Here is a 21,592-nt window from a genome sequence, read left to right as displayed (position 1 = left end):
TGGGATTTTATGGCCAGGAATTGGAGGCCAGGTTTGCAGCCATTCCAGCTCCCCTTCAGTTTTCCCCAGATGAGAACTGGAAACCCTGTTTCCTCAGTCATCGGCAGCTGAGGAAAAGGCTCCGTTTTAGCACTTACATCCACTTGGCAAAGCTTTGAAGTTAATTTGCTTCCACAGCAATTTTTATCATGATGAACTGGATTTTCCATGAGTGCAGCTTCCCACCAGCAAATTTTCAATCAGCTTTGCATTGGCACGGTACCTTGTGAAGATTTAAAAAAAGCATTTTTAATTCAGTGGTTTAGTTTTCTGCCTGAGGAACTGACTAGTGTTCAGGATGGGTGTTATTGTATACTCTTGATTTAAAAAGTTTAAATTATGCTTATCACAAGAGAGATGATCATATTTTTAAAGTTAATTTTCTTGATTTTTTAGTATGAGAACAGGATAAATATTATTAAAAAATATCCTTGTGCATAAAGTTTTCACCTAGGCTTTAAGTCAGATGTTTTTTTCTTGTGTTTTTGTAAGTTTTCTTTAGATTTTTTTGAGAAAGACCTCACCAGCCTCATTCATTGGTTTCACTGGATGATGCCGGGGGGGAATTGACTCCATATGCTTATCTCAGGAAAGGTTAGAATCTGTAAAGGTTTTTCTCTGCACTGTAGCCCTCTAAATGGGCAAATCTGTAGCAATGCTGCAGGCGCAGTGTGCTTCCGCTGATCAAAAATAGATGCCTGCATTGTAGAGATGTACACATGCTCTTTAGTCATCTCAAATCTTTACAGAAAGAGAGAGAAGTAGGCATTTCCTGTGTGAGATTTTCCTCACTAAAGGAAACATCTAAAAAGGGTTGCATTTACTGTACCCCAGATGTGGCTGCTTTTTTGATGATCTGAGCCGTCACTGATGTGAGACCCCCAGTTTAACACTCCAGGCTTTGTTTCCAGTGGAACATTTTGATTTTGCCAGAAACTTGTCTTTCCTTGTTGTCCATCACATATGGCTGTTGCAGGGCACCAGTGCCATGTTATGCTTCTGGGCTGAAACAGAGAATCTAGAGAAATTTTACAATCATCACTGAATTTGCCCCGATCATCCTTCCCTGCCCTGTTCAGTTGAGCTGAAAAGTGAGTTTGACACATTTGTCCGCTGCTCCAGAAATCCTGCTAACCATGGCACTATTCCTAGGTTTGGCTTAGGATCTTGCACTGTTGAATTAAGATGCTATTCCGAAGAGAAGCAACTTGTGCTTCCAGCTAACACATCCTGCTAATTGCAGTGTGTGATTAGCCAGCTGGGTGGCTGAATTGTACCTTCCTTGCCAGCCCAGTGCTGTATAACCTTCTGGAGAGATGGTCAGTGCTTAAGTCACCACAGAGGACAGCTTAGTTTGCTCTTGAGTGTGGAGGATGCTCCCTGCTTCACGATTTCACTGAAGAGAGAAACTGCTTTATTCTGCCTTTTGTTCCTATATTTACAAATCAGCACTGAGCCCTGTAAAGCCCTGTCATCTTTCCATGAGGGATATTGCAATGATCAGATGCTTGTACAGTAAAGCTGTACCCTTATTTTTAAGCTCCAACAGAAATTAAAATAAACAAAAGAAAGCTGAGGTTTACCCTCATTTGTCTTGATCTAGAAATGTCAAATAAACATGTTGTCCCTCTGCAGGTCTCAGTCAGTTGTGGATCCTGGGGTGCTGAAGCGCATGGATAAGAATGAGGAAGAAAACATGCAGCCTTTGCTTTCACTTGACTAACAGTTTCTGAACATTGGACATGAACTGAGGTGGAAGGCACTGCCTCTCAGCAACAAGCAAATCATTGGAAAAGAGTGTAACAGCTGGAATCCTATTTACTCTTGTTAATGTAGCATATTGGCAGCAGGTGTTACTATTCTGCCTGAATTTTGGATGCCCTTTGGTGAAAAAGAAGTGGAGAAAAAAAAAGAAAATGAAATAAAAAAGAAAAGGAATCAATAATTTATTCTGTAAGTGCCAACTTGTTTGTAAATACAATATAACCCTCCAATTTTACTTTGTAAGTTATGGTAAACAAATGCTATGGGAATGAGTGACTATTAAATATGTCAGTGAAGTGCACTATAAAAAAGAGAAGAAAACGTGTGTTCTCACATGCACATGCACACATACACAAACATACTGGACAAAGAAAAATATCAAAGCCAATTAAATGTTGTCCTTCCCATGGGAAGCCAACTAGTACACTTAGTACTGGATTTTTTCTGCAATGCTCACACAGTGTGCTAAGATAAAGAGGGAATATAAGAACTTGGGAGATGCTGCAATCAGTGGAATGTTTCCTAACTGTAGGAACTGGTTTCTCAAATAACACTGGGGCTTAGGATTGTGATTTAGCATAAACTATGTGCATTGTAGGAAAGATCACAGGTGAAATGGAACCAACTCTTAGATAGCTTTGTCGTTTAGCTGTATGGATCGCTGACGTTTCTTCCCTAACTTTTCATTTACACAAGTAACTGGCTTGGTACCATAATCTGGGTGTTATAATGTGGGACACATTGGAGTTACTTCTCTTGCATTTTGGGTGCACATCAAGAATTTTTCCAGAATTCTGTTCTCCCTTGGATTGAGACATTAGTCCTCTCAATAGAGTCCAATAACCAGTATCTGAAAGTAAAGCCTGGCAGCAGAGGTTAATCACTGAATCCTGTGCACTGGGAGACTGGACACATATATATATATTTTTACCAATCTCTGACAAGCATACAAGGTGACATTGTTAGATAAGTATATTTCATTGAAGGTTTATACAAGAAATCATACCTATTCAATGTACTTAGATATATTATAGATTGTATATTGAGACACCGTCATTATTAATATAGTAAAACTTTCCATAGATCAACAGCATCCCACTCCAAGCAAGGATTAATATGAATAAGTTGTAGTCAAACATCTCAGCCTATAGTTTAGGACACCTTTGTTTTGGTTGTAGTGTAACTGTATATACTGAACATGTGCCATAATAGAGAAGTACATTTTACCTCAAAAGGGCAACAGATTTCACTAGGGATTGGGTAAATCAGCTGAAACGTAGGGACTGTGTCATCTCTGTGCTGGCTGATCTGTGTGCAGCCTGTGGTATGCTGAGGCAAGAATGTAATTTCTTATTAGGACTTAAATTGACAGTCAGAGTGGGAAGACACACAGAGTGCCCAGCAAGACATCTGAATAATTAGAGATATTGTAAGAGCATGTTCAGGCAGTACAGGGATTTAAGTTAAGAAAACACTCACCACAGTGGAGGTGACAGCTCACGGCAACCCTGCCTCAAAATGCCCAAGTTTAAACATTCCTTCCATCACTCCAGTGATCGGTGAACTTTCAAAGTTACTGGTTGTAGGTCACATCTTCTCATCCAGGATGATTACAGCTGTAAGATTTGATAGGCTGAGGAAAGAGCAGAGAGTGAAAACTTGAAAGTCTGTCGTCTCGAGTTTAGCTGTAACTCCTGTGGTGGCAGCTTCAGCATTTCTCAGGGCTGAGACGACCCTGACTCTTCCAGCATCACCCTTGATTAGCCCAGGCAGCACACAGATAAAGCTTTCCTGCTTCACAGGTTATTAGCAGCACTGATAAATAGTGTAAGCCCTAATATGCCATCACCTTGCAGGAACTTGTCTGAACAACTCATTGCCTTTCTGCTTTCCTAATTCTGTTTTTGTGGTATGCGTTAGGAAATGCAGAGAGGAAAGATATGGAGCCTGAACTTCTTATCAGTCTGTCCTACAAGTTGTCAGTAGTAGAAACTGTCCTAATACTACTTCTGTGGTTTGAGAGACTTGAAAAAATGATCAGTTCTTATATACTGTTCAGTTCTATTTTTCACATTCTTTGTAAAATCATGCTGTGTAAGTGAGATGTGTCTCCAGTATTCGCGTAAGTGCCACATCTGAATGTATGTTATATATTTCCACACTTCTGGTTAATAGAATAGTATATTGTCATAGTTATGATTTAAAAATTCTTCTCAGATTAAAATAAAACATCACTAGACATTTCCTCTTTATAAGGGCTTCAGGGTTTAGTCAGTACTCCACATGTATACAAGCTGTGACACAGTGGTGATCAAAATCTTCATGGATCCTTTTAGCTACATGGGCCAGACTGGTGTAAGACAGCAGAATGCTGATTTCAGAGTGCACCACCTGTCTAATAAAAAAATGCAAATCTGTTCCACTGTATGAAGCTTAAAAATTGTTTTGAAGCTTATAATTTTTTGTTTGAAAATCCTTTATTTGTGCACTTAACTGTAATTTATGTAATATTTTCTGATGTCTGATTTCAGTTTTAAGGTAATGAGTATTAATACATTCTTTCCAGAAAGTGAAAGTAGGATATATTATAATTTTGTGTAACTGGGACCTCATCTTTCAGCAAAATTGTTTTTTCAATAAGATTCTCTCTGTTGAAGAATTGGGCTACAGGTCTTCTTGGATGCAACTTTTATTTCACTGAAGCAAATTCTGACAGTGGTAATTGCAGTTGTGACATTGAAAAAGAATATGGAAACGGGTAAGAGAAATAAACACACTTTACCTGCTTTCAGTATTCTTTGAAGGCATTTCTCTTTTACATATCAGGGTACATAAAAGGTTCCACCTTTCTTGTAGAAAATCTTTATAGGTAGTTCAATTTTTATTAGATGAATTTGGACTGAAAACTTTTTCCAATCTTTATTACCATAGGAATTGCTGTCTAATTTTTATAGCAGAATTGAAGTGCTAAAAACAGAATGCACATGCTTGGGAGGAACTCTTCTTAATTTCTTACCTTTTTTGTGTATTGGGTAGAATAAAACCTTGTCGTAATTATGCATGCAGATATGCATATAAAAATATCCTGCAATATAAGGAACTTAGTGGAGAAACTGGATATACCTGTCCAACTATGTTAAAAAAAAAGAGGATTAAAAAAAAAGTGTAACATTTGATAGTTTTGGGCCTTTGATAAGATCTAAAAATATCCTCTTACATGACGATTTTTCCAAGACACAAATGCTTAAAAACATATGAAAAAGTTATGGAAAATTCCATGACCAAAACCTCCTTGTAAACAGAGATGTCGATAGAATCTTGACTTTATAGAGACAGGTAATCAGACCCACTAAGCTCCAACAAATACACAGACTCCCTCCCAATAGTTATTAGTTGTAAAATAGTTTGAGATGTCTTTACAGAAATGTAAATTTACTGTATAGCATATTTAAAAAGATGTTTTGCACTCTACAAACATGCTATGCCTAGTCACAAACTGAACACAGAATTAAAGAAAAGAGGAATAAAAGGGACCTCAAGAGGTCACTGATATGTCAAGGAGCAGATTCACTTTAATGTCGCTCTCAAATGTTTTAGCTCAGTACCTTGCATGGAATGTTCTCTGTATTATTTAATCTCGGTCACAGCCAAGCCTAAGCACATTATCTGACAAAATTGTAACCTGACAGTATTTTGTTCATGCCTTTTACTATCTGTTCTGTTTGGGAAATTAAAGTTTGTCAAGCATCATAAGAATTACCATTTAGCATTACTTGGAAAACTCTTTGCAATAAGCTTTGTTAATATCCCTATTCTTATATAGTTTCTGTTATGATTATAGTTGTAGGTATTTGTTAGGTTTTTTTGATAAAGTCATATTTGAAAGAGCATGCAAGAGAGAAAAAACCAAAATCAATCAGGCTTCAGGATTTTATTTAGAATATTAAAATGGGATTTTAGGGTGATGCTGAGTTTGGATTTTATAATCTTTAATTGTATCTGGGAAATTTCCTGCTGAGCTATTGGCAGTGTTGGGTTCCAAGACAAATTTGGAAGATAAATATCGATATGAAAGACAAGAGCAAAGGTCTCAAAGGATTATACTGAAAAAAAACCAATCACATGGCTAGCTGGATCAGGTCCCTCTAAACAAAGGTATTTTGTAAGTAGCTTGTAAGAGTGTACTTCTGGTGCTGAGAATAGTTCTTTTGTCCACAAACTTCAAAACACTCTAAGAAATTGAGAGAATAATAGTTATCCAATTTCTCAGGTAATAAAGCAGGGACACAGTGAGTTAGAGACATATCTCAATGAAAGACATTTTTCTGTGTAGAAAAGATGACACTTTGATCACTCAGTCTGATTTTAACTGCAGGAGAGAAAATAACATGTCCCTATTTTGTATAAGAAGGTCTTACTGTCAGTTCACTCATGCCTAGTTTCTTTAGAACACTTTATCATGAGACCTTTGCAATCCAGGGGTGGTCTGCTTTCCTGTGGGGTTAAATATTAATGTACATTTAACCATTTGCACTGAGGAAATGACAAAAAATGTGTATGTCCCCCAAATTAAATTACTTTTTTCCCCTGTCTGATTGTTGAGAAATAAAGGTAATTTAATCCAAAGACCCCTCAAAAGGAAATTTTCCCTGTAAAGAATTCTGTCAGGAATGAAAAAAGATACTTATCTCCCATTAACTATACAAAGAACAGCAACATTTTGTTTAGTCATGGCCAGGTGACCCCAAATCAAAGAGGAAGCCAGGTAGATAAAATCCCACATCCTGTATTGCCTTGTAACTTTGAACAATCCTGTGTCAAAAGTCTGTATTTAGCAGATTGACCTGGACATTCCCTTCAGTTTGCATTTCAGTTTTCAGTTGTATACAAATTCTCTTCCTGTTAGCTTTTGGGATCTTAATTTGTTTCCTTCATAAGGGGTCTGTTGGCACAAAACAACATTGACCCCTGTTGGATTGCACAGTTTGTGAAGTGGTTTTGTTAAAAAAATAACAACTTGTGCAGTGCTGGGCAGTGGTGAAGTTGAAACATGGACAGAAGTTCCCGCTATTGTGTCACTCCTTCTCTAGTGTTTTGTGTGTGTAAACCTCTTCGATTGATAAAAGACATGTTAACATTTGCATGATATGAATTTAAAAATGGAGAAAAAAGAGGTTTCTGCAGTGAGTTCAAAATCTGAGCTGGTCAGCTATTGCTGTGGAATCCAAAGTGGGGAGGGAGGGAGGGGGACCCTGCACGCAGGTGAAATAGAGAGACCTCCAAAGGAAGATGCTGATAATTCCTTATGGTACATGTTCTGTTAAAATGTGGCCAAAGTATTTTGTGTGCAGAGATGGTGGTCAGCCAGCTCTGTTCTCTCTGAATCAGTGGCTTACAGTAAGTCGTCTCTAAAAAATAAAGGTATGACAAAGCTTCCTTTTGCAGAGAATTCACTTCCAGAGAATTGACATATCTGTCAATTTGCAGTAGACAAATGGCAGGAGTTAATTAGGATTTTTATTTGATATGGAAATGCTGCTGTGATTCCTTAAAGAGGCTGTCGCATCATCGGCAACAAACAGCAGTGCCTAAAGGCAGGCATCTCAAATCAGGTCCCTTGGTTAATAAAAATTTAAGAGAAGAAAAAAATCAAGGGAAGAGATAATAGAAGATGATAAAACAAAATAATTAAAAAATCAAAACAGAAACAAGCTTGCAGTGGAGAGCTGTATGAACAGCAAAAATGATGTGATAGAATTTGTTTCTAGCATTTCCAAGAAATTAATCAGTAGCCTATTATGAGCACTATTATGAGTCCCCCCCTCTACATTATGAGCAGAGTTTCCATTTTTCACATGGTCTATCATGTATGGCCACAGTGGAGTTTCCCAGATCTTTAGAAAATTAATTACCATGTAAAATGGTAGGTGCTGTAGCTGAGCTTGTGAACATGATTTAAGGGATCAGAACACAACAGCAGAGCCTCACCTGTAGATGGGTCTCAGGAATATGAGAAGTGCTGCCTCCTGCCTGGCTGAAGAGGTCATGGAAGGAGAGAATGAAAGGAGCCCTGTGGCTATAAGGAAAGGTGGCAGGCCTAGGGAGAAGACAACATTGGGGATTTGGAGTGAACTGGTTAACCATTTTCATAGTGAGGGAGGCTTTCACCTGCTCAGTAATAAAAGAGATTACTTACAAACCCCATGACGCATGTGTCATCAGGAAGGAAAGATAACATTTCTCACTTTCCCACACAAACTCAATTTCAGTACATTTAAACCTGATGCATATGCTAAACCTGAAGTGCCTCTGCTGCTGCTGTTTCCACAGTAGCTCCCAGGATGTGGGTATCATGTAGCATGCAGGAACTGGAAGGGTAGAGCCTCCCAACCTGTCCATAGGAAGACAAGGGAGGGATGTATTCTGCAAAACCCTGCTGTAGAGAAAAAATTGTGGAAGAATCCAGCACTTGCTCAAGTTACAGCCTGCCTTGCCCTGACATCAGTATCAGCACCTACTCTGTGGAAAGCTGTGAGTGGAAGTGGTGTGGGAATGTCCCCTGCAAACCTCGATGTCTCGGTGCTAATTATGCAGCCTTTGAGCTGTAGCTGGTGATCTGTGTCCTGTGTCTTCAAAGTGCTGCTGGTGATGTTAACTGTAGCCATTAGTCACTCAGAGCAGAGATGATTTAAAGGAAACTGACAACTTTAAGCATTACACTTAATGCCTAAGAATATGAAATTGGTGATTGTTACAAGTAATGCCTAAGATTATGATATCTTAAAGACATCCAGGGTTTGGTTGCTTTTGTATCCTTGATGGGACTTAGTGTATAATCACTTGCCTTTAAGTATGGTTGTCCCTGAGGTTCACATGTATCTTTGATTCAGCAATGGTAGAAGGAATTAAATAGTAGAAAATGTCATTCTAATGCTATAAATACGTTTAGAGGGGCACTTTGAGATTACCTGACACTATTAAGAAAAATTGTTTTGCAGTTTCCTAGTGTTCAGCTTGAGAATAATGGCTCTTTTAAATCATTTGCTTCTCTAGTTCTTTCACCCTTTGGATTACTGTGTGAAATGTGTTCTGCAAAACATTCCCAGCTTTTCATCCCTTCTCCTACCCTCTTGTGTTCAACAGCATCCTGTCTTCTGTGTGTACTTTATTCTGTGAATAACTGAATAAAACTCTTAAGAAAAACCCATCACACTGATAATCTGCAGACTAGATCTTGAGGACCAGTATTTTAAATATTTCCTTTGTATAAATCTCTGGTTTACAGGGTGAGATGGAAAATGAGACCAAGGCCAACCACATCATAGAGGAATACTAAACAAAAGAGTCTGGCTAGGGGTGTAGATGAAACAACTCTTGTGATTGAAGATGTTACCTTCCCTGACTTAGTTGTCACTCTTCATGTAGGAACTACTGCCCCAACATTTGATCAACAACATGTTATGGAAGTACTCATGTCCCAGTGAAGGCTGTGCATTAATCTTGTTAACTCTGTTGATTCTGCACTCATGCAAATAGAAAAGCACTCCCATTATCTATTAATACAACTCTGTTACAAGAATAATGATTAACAGCTAGTCATGGTGACATCTAAAATTGCAGATTGGCAATCTGTGCCTTAAGGCTCTTGTGATCTGTAGTACTTACATAGCAGTAACTACTGAATAATGTTCTTTTTGCATGCAGCAATCTACTTTGGAGCCTTGGAAAATATAATATTTGGAAAACATTATATCACCATATCAAGATTCAAAATAAAATTACAGGAGTAATTTATAAACAGTGCTTGTATCCTCAGGATAAATTTTGTTTGTTTCTCAGTTTAGTACTGTTAGGACTCAGGGGGTCTGAGATTTGTAAAGCCAGGACAAGTTTATTAATCATGTTCTTTCTCTGTAAAGTTTCAATAACTATCTCTTTTCATAACTTGTTGTCGGTTTGAATTTTATTCTTGGACCTAGTGAAATGGTTAATTTTGGTCTGGTGTGTTCTAACCTAAAGTCTGAAGACAAAGCAACTTTGTGAAACATCACTCTTTATATTGTATATTTAAATATCATCAGTTCTCTGTGATCAATGGGCTGCTTTGGAGAGTGCTACTATTTTAAATCATCATTGGTTGTTGAGGAAGAATGACATTCTGTTAAATAAAATATGACAAAATGAAAATTAAAATACATATATATTTTTGTGTTTGTACATGGGAGTGTTTGTCTGGCTTCCTTGTGCTAAAACATATATGGAGACATACTCTAACTGGGTGAACTGCATTTTTTTTACCAAGGTATTGAAAGAAAAATTCTGCATGGTATGTCAGCATGAAAGTCTGGTAACACAATGTCTCTTTCCACCCATCAGTAAGTTTTAGAGAGTTAACATATTTCACATTTACAATACCATTTTGAACCATCACTTGGAAGTCTCTCTTATCTCACAGGTGAAGATCATGTAGAGATGCAACACAGGAAAAGCTCATTTCCCTCTCCAAGATAATTCATACTCTCCTGCCTCTAAGCTTCCTCTGTAGTGTGTTTCCTAGCATCGTCTCGTGTTCATTGACTTTTCTTTTGATGCCACATCAGGGAGAGACAGTATTAGCTCTTCACAGAGATATCCCTTTTTCCAGGAAAGTGTTTCTGTTCTCAGGAGAGATTAATCAGGGTGGGATACAGCAGGCTTTGTGACATTGGAGCACTGCCTGCCAAATGACCATATTTCATTCTAGATTTTGTTTTTCCCATGTGAGGGGAGGCTGGTAAATTACAGTAATTATGTGCTTCTTTGATATCATTTTTGTAGTATGTCCTGTTTTAGACACAAGGACACTTATTCACCTCTTCTGTACATTTCCCATATCTCTTCTTTGGTTTACAGAGATTAAAAAAACCCAAACAAACCAGGCTATAGTAGCTTCCTGTTTCACACATAATTTCAGTGGTGTATGCAGATGCATTTCTTACTCCAGCATGTTGAAGAAATGCTGATGGGTTCTCATCTATGTGTGAATGTAGTCCCTCAGCTCCCAGGTGCTGCATGGTTGTACACAATATATAAGCCTTGCTGCATAAGGGTGCATTTCACCATGACATAACTGTACAAGTTACATGTCAATACATGTCTCTGCTCCCTTGGAAATCCCTCACTTGCATCCCTCTGACTGAGCAGAGTTGGAGCCCCTATAACGATGTGGTTTGCAATGCCAGTGCTCTGAGTTATAACCACTATCCATTTGTGTGTTGCCAGGCTGCTTTTCCCTGCAAACAGTCTGATCCCAGTGTGTGCACCTTTGGGGTGTGTGTAGGTGTGTGTGCTTGTCTCACCCCACCTTCACCATGTTTTTGACCCCCTTTCCCAGTGTTGGTTTTCTGTGGGAAGAGGAGCTGGCATCTTGTGCTGACATGTGACAGTGTGTTGTGATATGCTCAGGTTGCCTGGCTCTGATGTGGAGCTGGCTGGAGCAGCCCGCAGTTCGCAGGAGACTCCAGTACCTTCAGTTCCTACCAGAAGAGACCAGTCTGGGAGCTGGAGGATGGCAGAAAGAGCACCAGATCTGCCTCTGTTCTGAGGGAACTGGGAGGCAATGGGGACCTACACAGGGGCTGCAGAGACATTTTGACATGGAGTACCATAACAGTAGGTAGGTGGGCAGAGGAATGCCTTTTGCTCCCTGTGGGCAGGAGTTCATACACGACCTCCAGTCAAAAGGAGATTGTCAGTGTAACTCCCATCAGTGTAGTGGCATGGCCAGGAGGATGTGCAGGAATATGGGAGAGAGTCTTTGGGATTAATTACCTATCGTGCTACCACAGCTCTGGTGCAGCCCACAGTAGTGCTGCTGTGATGAAGGGTAGAGGAGTGCACAGTGAAACTGGGAGCTGTGCTAATAATTTCAATAGTACCAACAGTGTTTATACAAATCTCTCTCTGTTGAGCACAATAAAAACAAAGTGAGTGTTCACAAAGCAAAAAAAAATTCTCTGTGTCAGTAGCAAATAAAGTAATTTGTCGCATTGCCTGCATGATTCTCGGCAGTGCTGTTTTCATTCCCATGAGCTGAGTAGTGGGGGAAAACAGCCCTTGGCCTTCCAGACGTGTACAGATGGTTGGCTAGTCAAAAGCCCTTCCAGTACCTGAACCCTGACCAACAGCATCCTTTCCCCTCTGGACAGATTACTGGGCTGTCAAGAAATCCTCTTCCCATCATCCATCAGCTTAACTGCTGAAACCCCTGGAGATTAGCAACTGAGAAAGTGCCTGTGTAGCAAAACTATGTCACACTGGTCAAAATGGAGACAATATTTTTCTTTCTTTTTTACACTATCATTCTCTTCTATTCAGATATACAACTTTGCAATTCTCACCATTAAATTTACAGAAAAAATATTGAGAAAAAATATTATTTAAATATAACTGCTTAAATTTTATTTCCAGCAGTGGTAATGCTACAGAAAACAGATAATCATATGTTTTAATAGCATTATTTTAATTTCAGTCTCTGAAAATTAAAACCCTTTTTAACACACATATAATTTCTTCCTTTTAAAGCAACAAAGTAAAAATGAGACTGATTTTAACCATGTCCCAATCCTAGAATCACCAAATAAAATCTAACCCTGATGAAGAAGCAGTTTGCTGATCTTAATGAGAATTTTTTTTTTAGATTTTGATATATAGACCAAAAATTTAAAAAATTTGAATGTGAAATATTAAGCCTTGAATTAGTTTCTAAATAAACAAAGTAGTGGAAAGTGACAACAAATTCAAAGCTTTACAATTTTTTCTTTAATGCATATACCCTTTTACAGTTCAGATCAAGCAAGCGCAAACCAAGAATGTATCCTGAAATCTGAAAGTGCTCAGAATAAAGTATGAGGTACAGCTGTGTGTTATACTGTCAACTGGATGTTTTCTGTTAAAGCTTTATATTATCATTATTAAATCCTTTTAATGCTCATGTTGCCAAGACCTCGAGGAGAAACTGTTTTTTGCAGAAAAAAAAAAGAAATTAAACATATACCTGGCACATCACAACTTACCTTTTTTGACTTAACTTCTTGTTTGTGTGACTTTGTTTTCTTCTGTAAAATAAATGTAGCCATGGATCTCAGCATCATCAAGTTGATGCAACCCTATACAAGCAGGCTAACCCACAATAGTCTTCTAAGTTGTGTTAGTGTCATTAAAACCCTTTGACATATAGTGACTTTTGAAAATAAATTGCAGACTAAAGTTAATAGTGAAATAATGATACTGCACTGGAAAGTGTTTGAAAAAATGCTTGCAAACCTACCTGTCAGGTACATAGTCTCTAAAAGAGATGTGATTTGAAGTCACTTTAGGAAATTATGGTCTTCAGCCTCCAGAATTAGGCAAGGGGAAAGAAGTATATCTTCTAGGAATATGACTTTTTACATGGGCAGGTAATGTAAGGACAAGGGAGAGCAAAACAGGAGAGATTTAGGTTAGGTGTAAGGAAGAAATTTCTTTACTCAGAGAGTGGTGAGGATGCTCCATCCCTGGAAGTGCTCAAGGCCAAGTTGGATGGGGCTTTGAGCAACCTGGTCTAGTGGAAGGTGTCTCTACCCATGGCAGGGGCTGGAACTTAATGATCTTTAAGGTTCCTTCTGACCCAAACTGTTTTGGGATTCTAAAATTTAGCCTACTTTTAATTTCTCACTATGATAAAACTGCCTCATTATAATTATTTAGTAAAATACAGAGGCAACTGCAGTGCAGTGTGGATTAATTAAAATTCAGTCATTAACTGAGATTGACCTGAAGTCACAATTCCTGTGAGTAACATCCTCTGCCACTTGATGCTTGGTGGAGGACCATGCAGAGGCTTTCGGGGCAGCTGTGACCTGCTGTCATTGCTTTTTCCCTTCTTTAAATTCTCTCAAGTTCATTGCCTTTAAATTTCTCTGCTAATGTCCTGAATTATGAAAGGAAGCTTGTGGATCTACTAGAGAAGAATTGCTTTAATCTTCATTTATTACTATTTTCCTGTCTTCCAATTTTATTGATGATGAGGTGATTTTTGTGTGAGGGTTTTTCATGTGGTGGTTGTGGTTTTGGGTTTTTTGGGGTTTTTTTGGAAGGGGAGGAGATGGCTCCTTTTTTCTGTTTCAAGGTAATTCATCAAATGACATTTTCACAATCCAGCAGCTACAAAAATTTATTTTTGACTGTCTATTCCAGCCAGTTTATTGTTCAAATATTTGCTGTTTTTAATGATTAAATATAAGCAGCTTAAAAATGCATAATTATGCCAATTTCCTGCCTAGTTTCCCTTTCCTAGAAGCACCTTAACAATGCAATAAAAAGCCCATGATGACAGCAATTTATACCTCTTCAGAGAATAAAATGCAAATAATGTGGTTTATCTTGAGTATTTTCCACTGGAAAGAATTCATTTTACCCCGTCTTAATTTTCACACTTGAGGAAAAAAAATACTAATAAGATGACCACTGTTTAATTATTTATTTATTTGCATTTTAAAGCTCAGGTAAGAATTTATCTGCTATAAAAGGCTGTCAGGGAAGGTTGTGTATTGGTTGGGCACCACAACAAAAAAGGCACCTGCCTGCTGCTTTTTATCACTGCTTGTTTGCAGTGTGATATTTGTGTGTTTCAGATTGAAGAGTTAAGTTTGTGTTTGGTTGAAGTCATCAAATAATGAGGGGCCATGGAGACCAGTTACAGTAGAGCTCCTTGTTTTGCATGTCAGATATGGAAACCTCTTCTTTATAAGTGGTACTTTATATGGCTTTTAGTTTCTGTGGGATTTTTGTCACACAGCTTGACTGAACAGAGCTGTTGCACCCTAGGGAGAAAAGTATCAGTGCCATCACAGAACTAATTTTGGGAAGGCAGAGAATAAAACTGTCAGCTTTTCCAAGCTGAGACAGTTTCCCAAGGGACTTTTTATTTTGTGAGGAAAACTACCAGAGGCTAGTGGCAGTACTGGTATTGATTTTAATGTTCAAGTTTGCAGTCATTATTTGCAAGAGCGTTTTGATTAAAGCTACCTGACTTTGATTTTCCTTCTCAAAATGGCTTTGATTCTAAAATTGATTTTCTGCCTGTTTATAACCTAGTTTAGTTTATAACTAAAACAAAATATTTTTTTTAATCAAGCGTGCTATTCCGATTATTAGTGATATCAGGAGTCTGAATAATTAGCATTGCATTTCTTAAAGGAAGTTTTGTTCTCATATCCATTTTGGCTCTATGTCTCATCTGCCAGACTACCACAATTTCTCATGGGTGAGAAGATCTTAAATTGAATGTGCTCTGTTGCTTGACTTTTGTCATATAAAGTCATAAGTTGCAAATATATATTGGTTCCTTTAACAGATGAACTGAAATAAGATTAAAGAGCCTAAGAGGACAGTAAAAGTCACTTGCTTCCTGATTTACTGAACTAGAAAAATAGTCATGTCATTAACTCCCATCTTAAAATGCAAGACTAGTCTTCTGAAAAGTTTAGTTAATGCTTGCACCTGCTCTATAAATTTAAGCAACGCACTCCTCAGCTTTATTGCCTCCATCCTCAAGATAGTGAGGTCCATAATTCCAGGGCACAGATGATTAATGCCACCCTGTTTTGATTCCTGCATCTGTGTGATGAGTCAGGCTGAGTGGGAAGGGACAGTTTTCAGCCTTTGAATTTTTCCCATCTTTCTTTATTCTCCTGAGTAAGACTGGTCAGAATTTGTCCAAGAAGCTATTTTCTACTGAAGATTTTGCATGTAGCAAGTTTGAAACTGTAAAACATTTCAATGTCATCTACATTTTTGAAGTAATTTTATAAAATAGCTTAAATATGTCTATTTTGATAAAATTATTCCTTTGATGATATATTAGTTTAAATGATGGCATAAAATACTTCTGCTTCAACTTGGATATTTTATTTTTTTAAAACCTTTGGGATTTTTACAATTCATTATACTATGAGGTAAGTATCATTTCGAAATCCATATACTTTTTTATGAACTAAATTTCCTTTTTTAACTTTTATTTGGATCAGCATTTCTTGTTTGCTGTAGGTGCCTTTAAGAAAGGTCATGATTTGCTTAGTATGCGACTCCAGTCCTTCAGAATCATATTCATCTATTCAAAGGTTTGTTCTTTTTTTTTCCTTTCCTCTTTATCCATCCCAAAGCTTTGACCTCATCCTCTGTTACCTGATGACAGCTGAAGAGATCTTCTGAGGTGTTAATTAAATAAATGTTTGTGTCTTTGCATCTTTCTTTTTAAAATCCTAAAATTTTAAAAGTTCTGATTTAGATGTCAGAATCACTTTCTAATTTTTCATTTTTACATATGAAAAACCAACAAATTTCTCAATATTATGGTAGACAAGGAACCAATGTGTATCAAGGAAGCAAAAAAACCCACAGTGTGGAGGGGGAGAGGTGGATAAGAGAGAGGGAAAAGTGAAGATCTAGAGTGATGGTGAGAGCAATGAACTAAAGCATTAGGATAAATAATGCCATGCTCAAAGTATTATTCCAGCATGTAATGGTTCCCTTTCCTTTCTGACCAGATCTCAACTGAAAATCAATTTACTTTAGCAGAGAGCACACCATGTTATTGTGTTATTTATTAAAAAAATTGTATTCACTTTTTGCAGCATTGTTGACTACCATCAATAGTCAGTCTAGAAAGTTCAGCATTGAGCTTGCTTGCACAGAGAGAATATAAGAGAACTAAAAATTTTTAATTGAGTGATAACAAAGATGATGTAATGGTATATGCACATGGAGAGTAAATGTGTTAAGACAGTTCAGCCCTGAAAATAGCCAGTGGGGTTTGAAGTATGATAAAAGCCTAAAAACTCATGAGTGGTTTGGAGAAAATGAATAGCTTTCTGGGGCTTTTTTTTCTTACATGAGCAAAGAGTCACCACACAAAATTATCAGGCTGTAAATTCAGGATGCATGAGAAAAAATGAGTCTTCATTCACCCTCTAATTAAAACATTTTCACCATTACCATAGAGCACTGTAGATGCTGAAAATATATATGACTTTCAAAAATATATTTATAAAAGGATTATTTATTTAGGGTCATTAAACACAAAAGGAGTATGTCCACTGTCTCAGGGAGATCTTGAGACAAAGGATATAAGTATTCTGATGGTTCATTAGAGGAGCATCCATTCCTGATTGCAGAATTCTCATATCATTCCTGGGCATCAATTGCAGCCCACTGTCAGAAACAACCACACAGACCTTTAGTCTTCCCCAGTATGTCTTTTCCTACCTTCACTAAAATAGCTTGTATGCTACAGGCTTATTCAGTGTCCAACGCTATGATGGATTTGAGATTTGCTGGTTGTAAGAGCTGTCCTCTTTTGGGATTCTTCAAAGACTGTTCTGCTGCAGGGACTTGCTGTCATTAAGATAGATATGGGAAATTCACATTAAGTGACTTTAGACATGTATATGTGAGGTAATCACCTGAATCCCTGCTCTGATCAGTGACGAGGAAAATTCATGGTTATTGTCATCTCCCTTAGGAGATAAGCTGTGTGAAGGGGACACATTCTCTGTAAGGGGAGCCAAGAAATTAATTCTCACTGCCCTTGACCGGCATTCATGTTGTAGAAAATGTGAAGGGAGAACTGGTCAGGAAGGGAAGTAGAGAGTTGTATTCTGGTTCTGCTTCCTCCCTCATGGAGCACATTGCAAAAACAAAGTGGTTTTAAAATTTTTTTTCCAAGTAGAGAGTGGTGTATTTTCTAAAACAAAAGTGCAAGGGCAAGTCAACTGGAAAATCTCTCTGGCATACAGACTTCAACAAGTTTTGGGAACCACAAAGACATTAAAGACATCTTTTGTTATCCAGAAAGACCCTCTTCTTCCTTTAAAACATGTCTGCAAAAGATAAATTTGACCAGAAAAAATGTGTTAATTGCCTCATTATTTTCATAAAATCCTAGTTCTGCAATTTGTAGGGCTAGCTAGGAATGAAAAAAATGCATTTAAATCACTTCTGGTTCTAAAAAGCTGTAAAATGGAAATGAAACTGCCTAAGAATAATATCAGATAGGAGGTATACACAGAGCAGAGCACCTGAAGGGCAGCACAAGGAAGAGTGGGCTGCTATTGCTTAGGTTCAGGGGAGCTGGACTGTTCCAGTTCAAGCTCCTGGTGCTTGAATTCATTCAATAGAATATATATTATTTTGAGTATTGTTTTTGTGTTCAAGATAAAATCGACTGTCTTTCTGCCATATGGAAAGAAGTTGTTACCTCAGTGTTTTTCCTATCACCAGTGAAAAATAATTTTCCAAATATCTGTGTCTATACTTACAATTATACCTACACCTTTAACTGTCTATATATTATTTTCAAAGCCAAAAACCATTCTCTTCAAATTTTCTTGATCTGCATCTATAATAGGTCATTGTTTCTTCATAATGACACTTAAATTGCTCACCACTCCTCCTTCAGACAAATTGAATGTACCACAATGCTTTGAAGGTACTCCATCTGCCTTGAGCCAGAGATCTTCATATAATCTATGCTCCAAATGCTATGTTTTGCATTGCTAATCTGTAGCGAAATGCTTGCTGTTATGGTGTTTTGATGCAAAAATACAGCTGCTGGATACTTACGTGAAGGAGAATGTACAATAAGAGCACCTGACAAAGAACTACTTGAGTCAAAATGCATGGCATTCATTTGACCAACCTTCATTCACATGTGACCTGACTCTATACACCTTCATCAATAAAGAGGAACAGTCTTTCTAAGGCACTACTCAACATATCCTAAAGCAGAAATCTTAGCTAGGGGAAGCTGCTGTTGATACGACTGGCAGGGGAGGCATAATGGGAACCTGAAACATCCCATGAACTGCACAGAGGCAGTCCCCAGGAGAAGAGAATTGTTTCTTTACAAGTTATTAAAAAATGGAAGAAGCTGTTTTTACTCACTTTCTTTGTAATTAAGAGGTAGGTCTCTAAAGGACAATACTTGCTTAATAAAATGCAGTTCATAAGGCTTGCATCAGCAAAGGGGCACATTGCACACACATCTGACCTCTCCTTCACCTCCTTCAGAAGATGTATCAGCCCGTGCTAGAGGTACTGAAATGTGCTCCAGCTACTCCTCCAAGAGACAAGGCAAAAAGAATGGATTGTGGTAGGGCAGGAAGCCTTTCCACATTGATCTTTATTGTGGTGAATATTCAAGTCCTCAGAAATGTGAGTAATAACAGTGTCTCTTAACAAATTGTGCCTCTTTATTCAACACATACTAAACATCAAACTAGCTTATGAGATGGGTGTGTTTGATGTTTTTCTTCTTTCCTTAAAAAATAAAAAAATCCAAAAATCATAGGGTCCTGTGCTGGATCCATGGACTCGTTGCCTATGAATCTGGAGAATATTTCTTGTGTGGTCAGATAAATCTCTCCCTTGAAAAAATCAGCCTCTATTCAAACAGCAATGGAGACCCAAAGACTTCTCTCAGAGGCTTCATTCTAAGGTCTTGCTGTCCTTTTGCGGAGGGGGTATCATAATCCAGAGATCCATAGCTGTTTTAAGTGGAGCAGTTGGAAGTTACCACATGTTTAAATTAAAAATTATTCTATTTTTCATAGAGTGAAGGAAATCTTCAGAACTAGCAGTGGTTACTCACTTGGGATTGAAGTTACTGTAACTTTGTTGGAAAATGTCAATAACTCAGATCTTTACTCTGAGTAAAGAATTTGTGCATTTGAGCACTAGCTCAACATTGACTCATATGGGAACAGGGAGTGGAGATGCAGGTCTTGTTCTCTTGACCTACCAGTCAGCAAAGGAAGGATTGTTATTTGCTGCTTGCAGCAGTCAGAAGAAAATTATTTTTGTACTTATTCTGTAATTTAAAAAGACAACTAACCTTGTATGTGGAGGATTTAAAGCAGGCAAAAGAGTAAAAGGAATGAGAGAAGGGATGGCAGCAAAGTGTTTAATGTATTAGGATGTCTATGTGTCTGTTGGAGCTTTACTCTATCCAATGTTGGAGGCTGCTCTCAAATTAAATAGTTCTTTAAGCAGCCACCCACCCTTTCCCATGGAGTATTGAAAGTAGCCAGAGGCACTGCTAGCTGTGCAGACACAGGAAGCTGGAGATGGACCGACGTGTATGGCTCTCCTTCAAAATGACAGGCGGCATAACCAGAGCCAAAATCTGTGTATTGCTGGTGTGTCTGAGTTTGGCTAGTTTTTCCTGAATGACTGAGGGCAGCATCAGAAAATTTGGGAGCCTGAAAATCAAGTGTGGCCTGACAGTATCCATCTCAACAGGAATCAGAACTCTGTGGCCCGAGTTTATTTCAGAATTACTTGTTCCTCTTAATAATTAAAAAAAGCCCCTCTTCTCTCTGTCTTTCCATGAATTGTCTGAGCTTGTTTCACATGGAATTGCTCTTACCCTCTTGTACATCCTTATATTACATTCCTCTGACTCCAGCCATGAAATTGTCTATACATCTGACTGTATATGTTTCATTATGCAGTCACATTTCTGTGAAGTATGGATGGTAACAATGTTTACTATAAAAGTTTGAAGGATATTTTCTAGTTTGTTATGAGAATTCTGTGATAGGGCCACCTAAGACTAATGAACGAAAGAGAAATGGTAGCAGTAGCAGTAAAAAGGTAATTTAAAGAATTAACAGCAGGAAAAGAGAATGCTGTACACAAACTACTTTATACATTTCAAACCTTCTTTTTAAACAGAAGCAGGTGGTAGCTTTCCTATTGTGAATCCAATGCTTTTTACTGGAAATCAATCACTCCTTCCATGGGAACCCATTAGAAACTTTAATAATAGCAATCTATTGCACTTCAGTGATAGGTTTTTCAGAAGTCTAATCTTCTGGACTTGTGTTTACCAATGATTTAGGATGGCTGGCTTCTCTAAAATACATTAATTGGTTGTAGTCCTACTGTGTTTAAAGTCTTGCAAAAAGACATTGTATATTGATCATGGTCTTCCTCTGGGATTCTGGGGAATCAGCTTGGTGTGATTTGGTGCTAGCTTGGTTTCATGATAGAGGATTGGTGCATTATTTGTAAAAAAAAAGCAAACAAGCAAGCAGTTGTAAATGTAAGGGAAGGAAGGATTTATGAGACAGATCAGATTTAGGTGATTTTGGCACTTCAGACTGCAGCTTCAGGACCTCCTTTGAGAAGGTGTGCATTATTTTCCCCATCCCCTATGACATTGCAATCCTCTTCTTCAGACCATGATTTCTTGTATTGTGTTTCCAAAAGGGATTATGAGAAGAACAGGCTACGTCTTGAGTCTTCAGCTTGAATGACATGGAGCTCCTTGAAGAACTGTGAGGCTATAAAGGGCAACTCAAAACACTTCTTTTAAGGAGTGATAGACATTCTATTTCCAGACATATCTTTAGTTTTCACTGTGATTATAACTCATCTCTGTCTTTGGATGTGAAGGCAAGGCACTCTTTCAGCTGGGTGGAGAAGGTCCTTCTCTTCTGTCTGCTTTAGGAAGAGAACAAGTGTGTGCTTAGTGTAAGGCATGTGTCTGCCTGCTCTCACACATGGGCTGGTCAGGGGTCAGATTACTTTTCTGATGTAGGGATGACCTGAAGGAACCTTCCTGTTGGAAAGGTAGAATCAGAAAGGAATTATAGATATGACTCCCTAGCCAGAGAGGCTAAGGAAGAAATACAAATCAAAGCACGATTTGAATAATTCAAAGAAACCGGTCTGATATGCCAGAACACATTCTTCCCCCCAATAAAAC

At 38.0% G+C, this 21,592-nt stretch overlaps 1 protein-coding gene across 1 annotated transcript in view; it reads left to right on the top strand.

Moving 5' to 3' along the window:
• Positions 1 to 9,996, top strand: part of CLVS2 (clavesin 2) — a 55,474-nt gene extending 45,478 nt beyond the window's left edge. The window contains exon 5 of the mRNA XM_015623177.2: positions 1,675 to 9,996. Coding sequence (XP_015478663.1) covers positions 1,675 to 1,762 — 88 coding nt within the window. The 3' untranslated portion in view covers positions 1,763 to 9,996. The remainder of the gene's footprint in view (positions 1 to 1,674) is intronic.
• The last annotated feature ends 11,596 nt before the right edge of the window (positions 9,997 to 21,592 follow it).

The sequence above is a fragment of the Parus major genome, chromosome 3, assembly GCF_001522545.3.
Source record: "Parus major isolate Abel chromosome 3, Parus_major1.1, whole genome shotgun sequence".
NCBI lineage: Eukaryota > Metazoa > Chordata > Aves > Passeriformes > Paridae > Parus > Parus major.
Note: the sequence above shows the minus strand (reverse complement) of the source record. Positions and strands in the feature narration are given on the sequence as shown.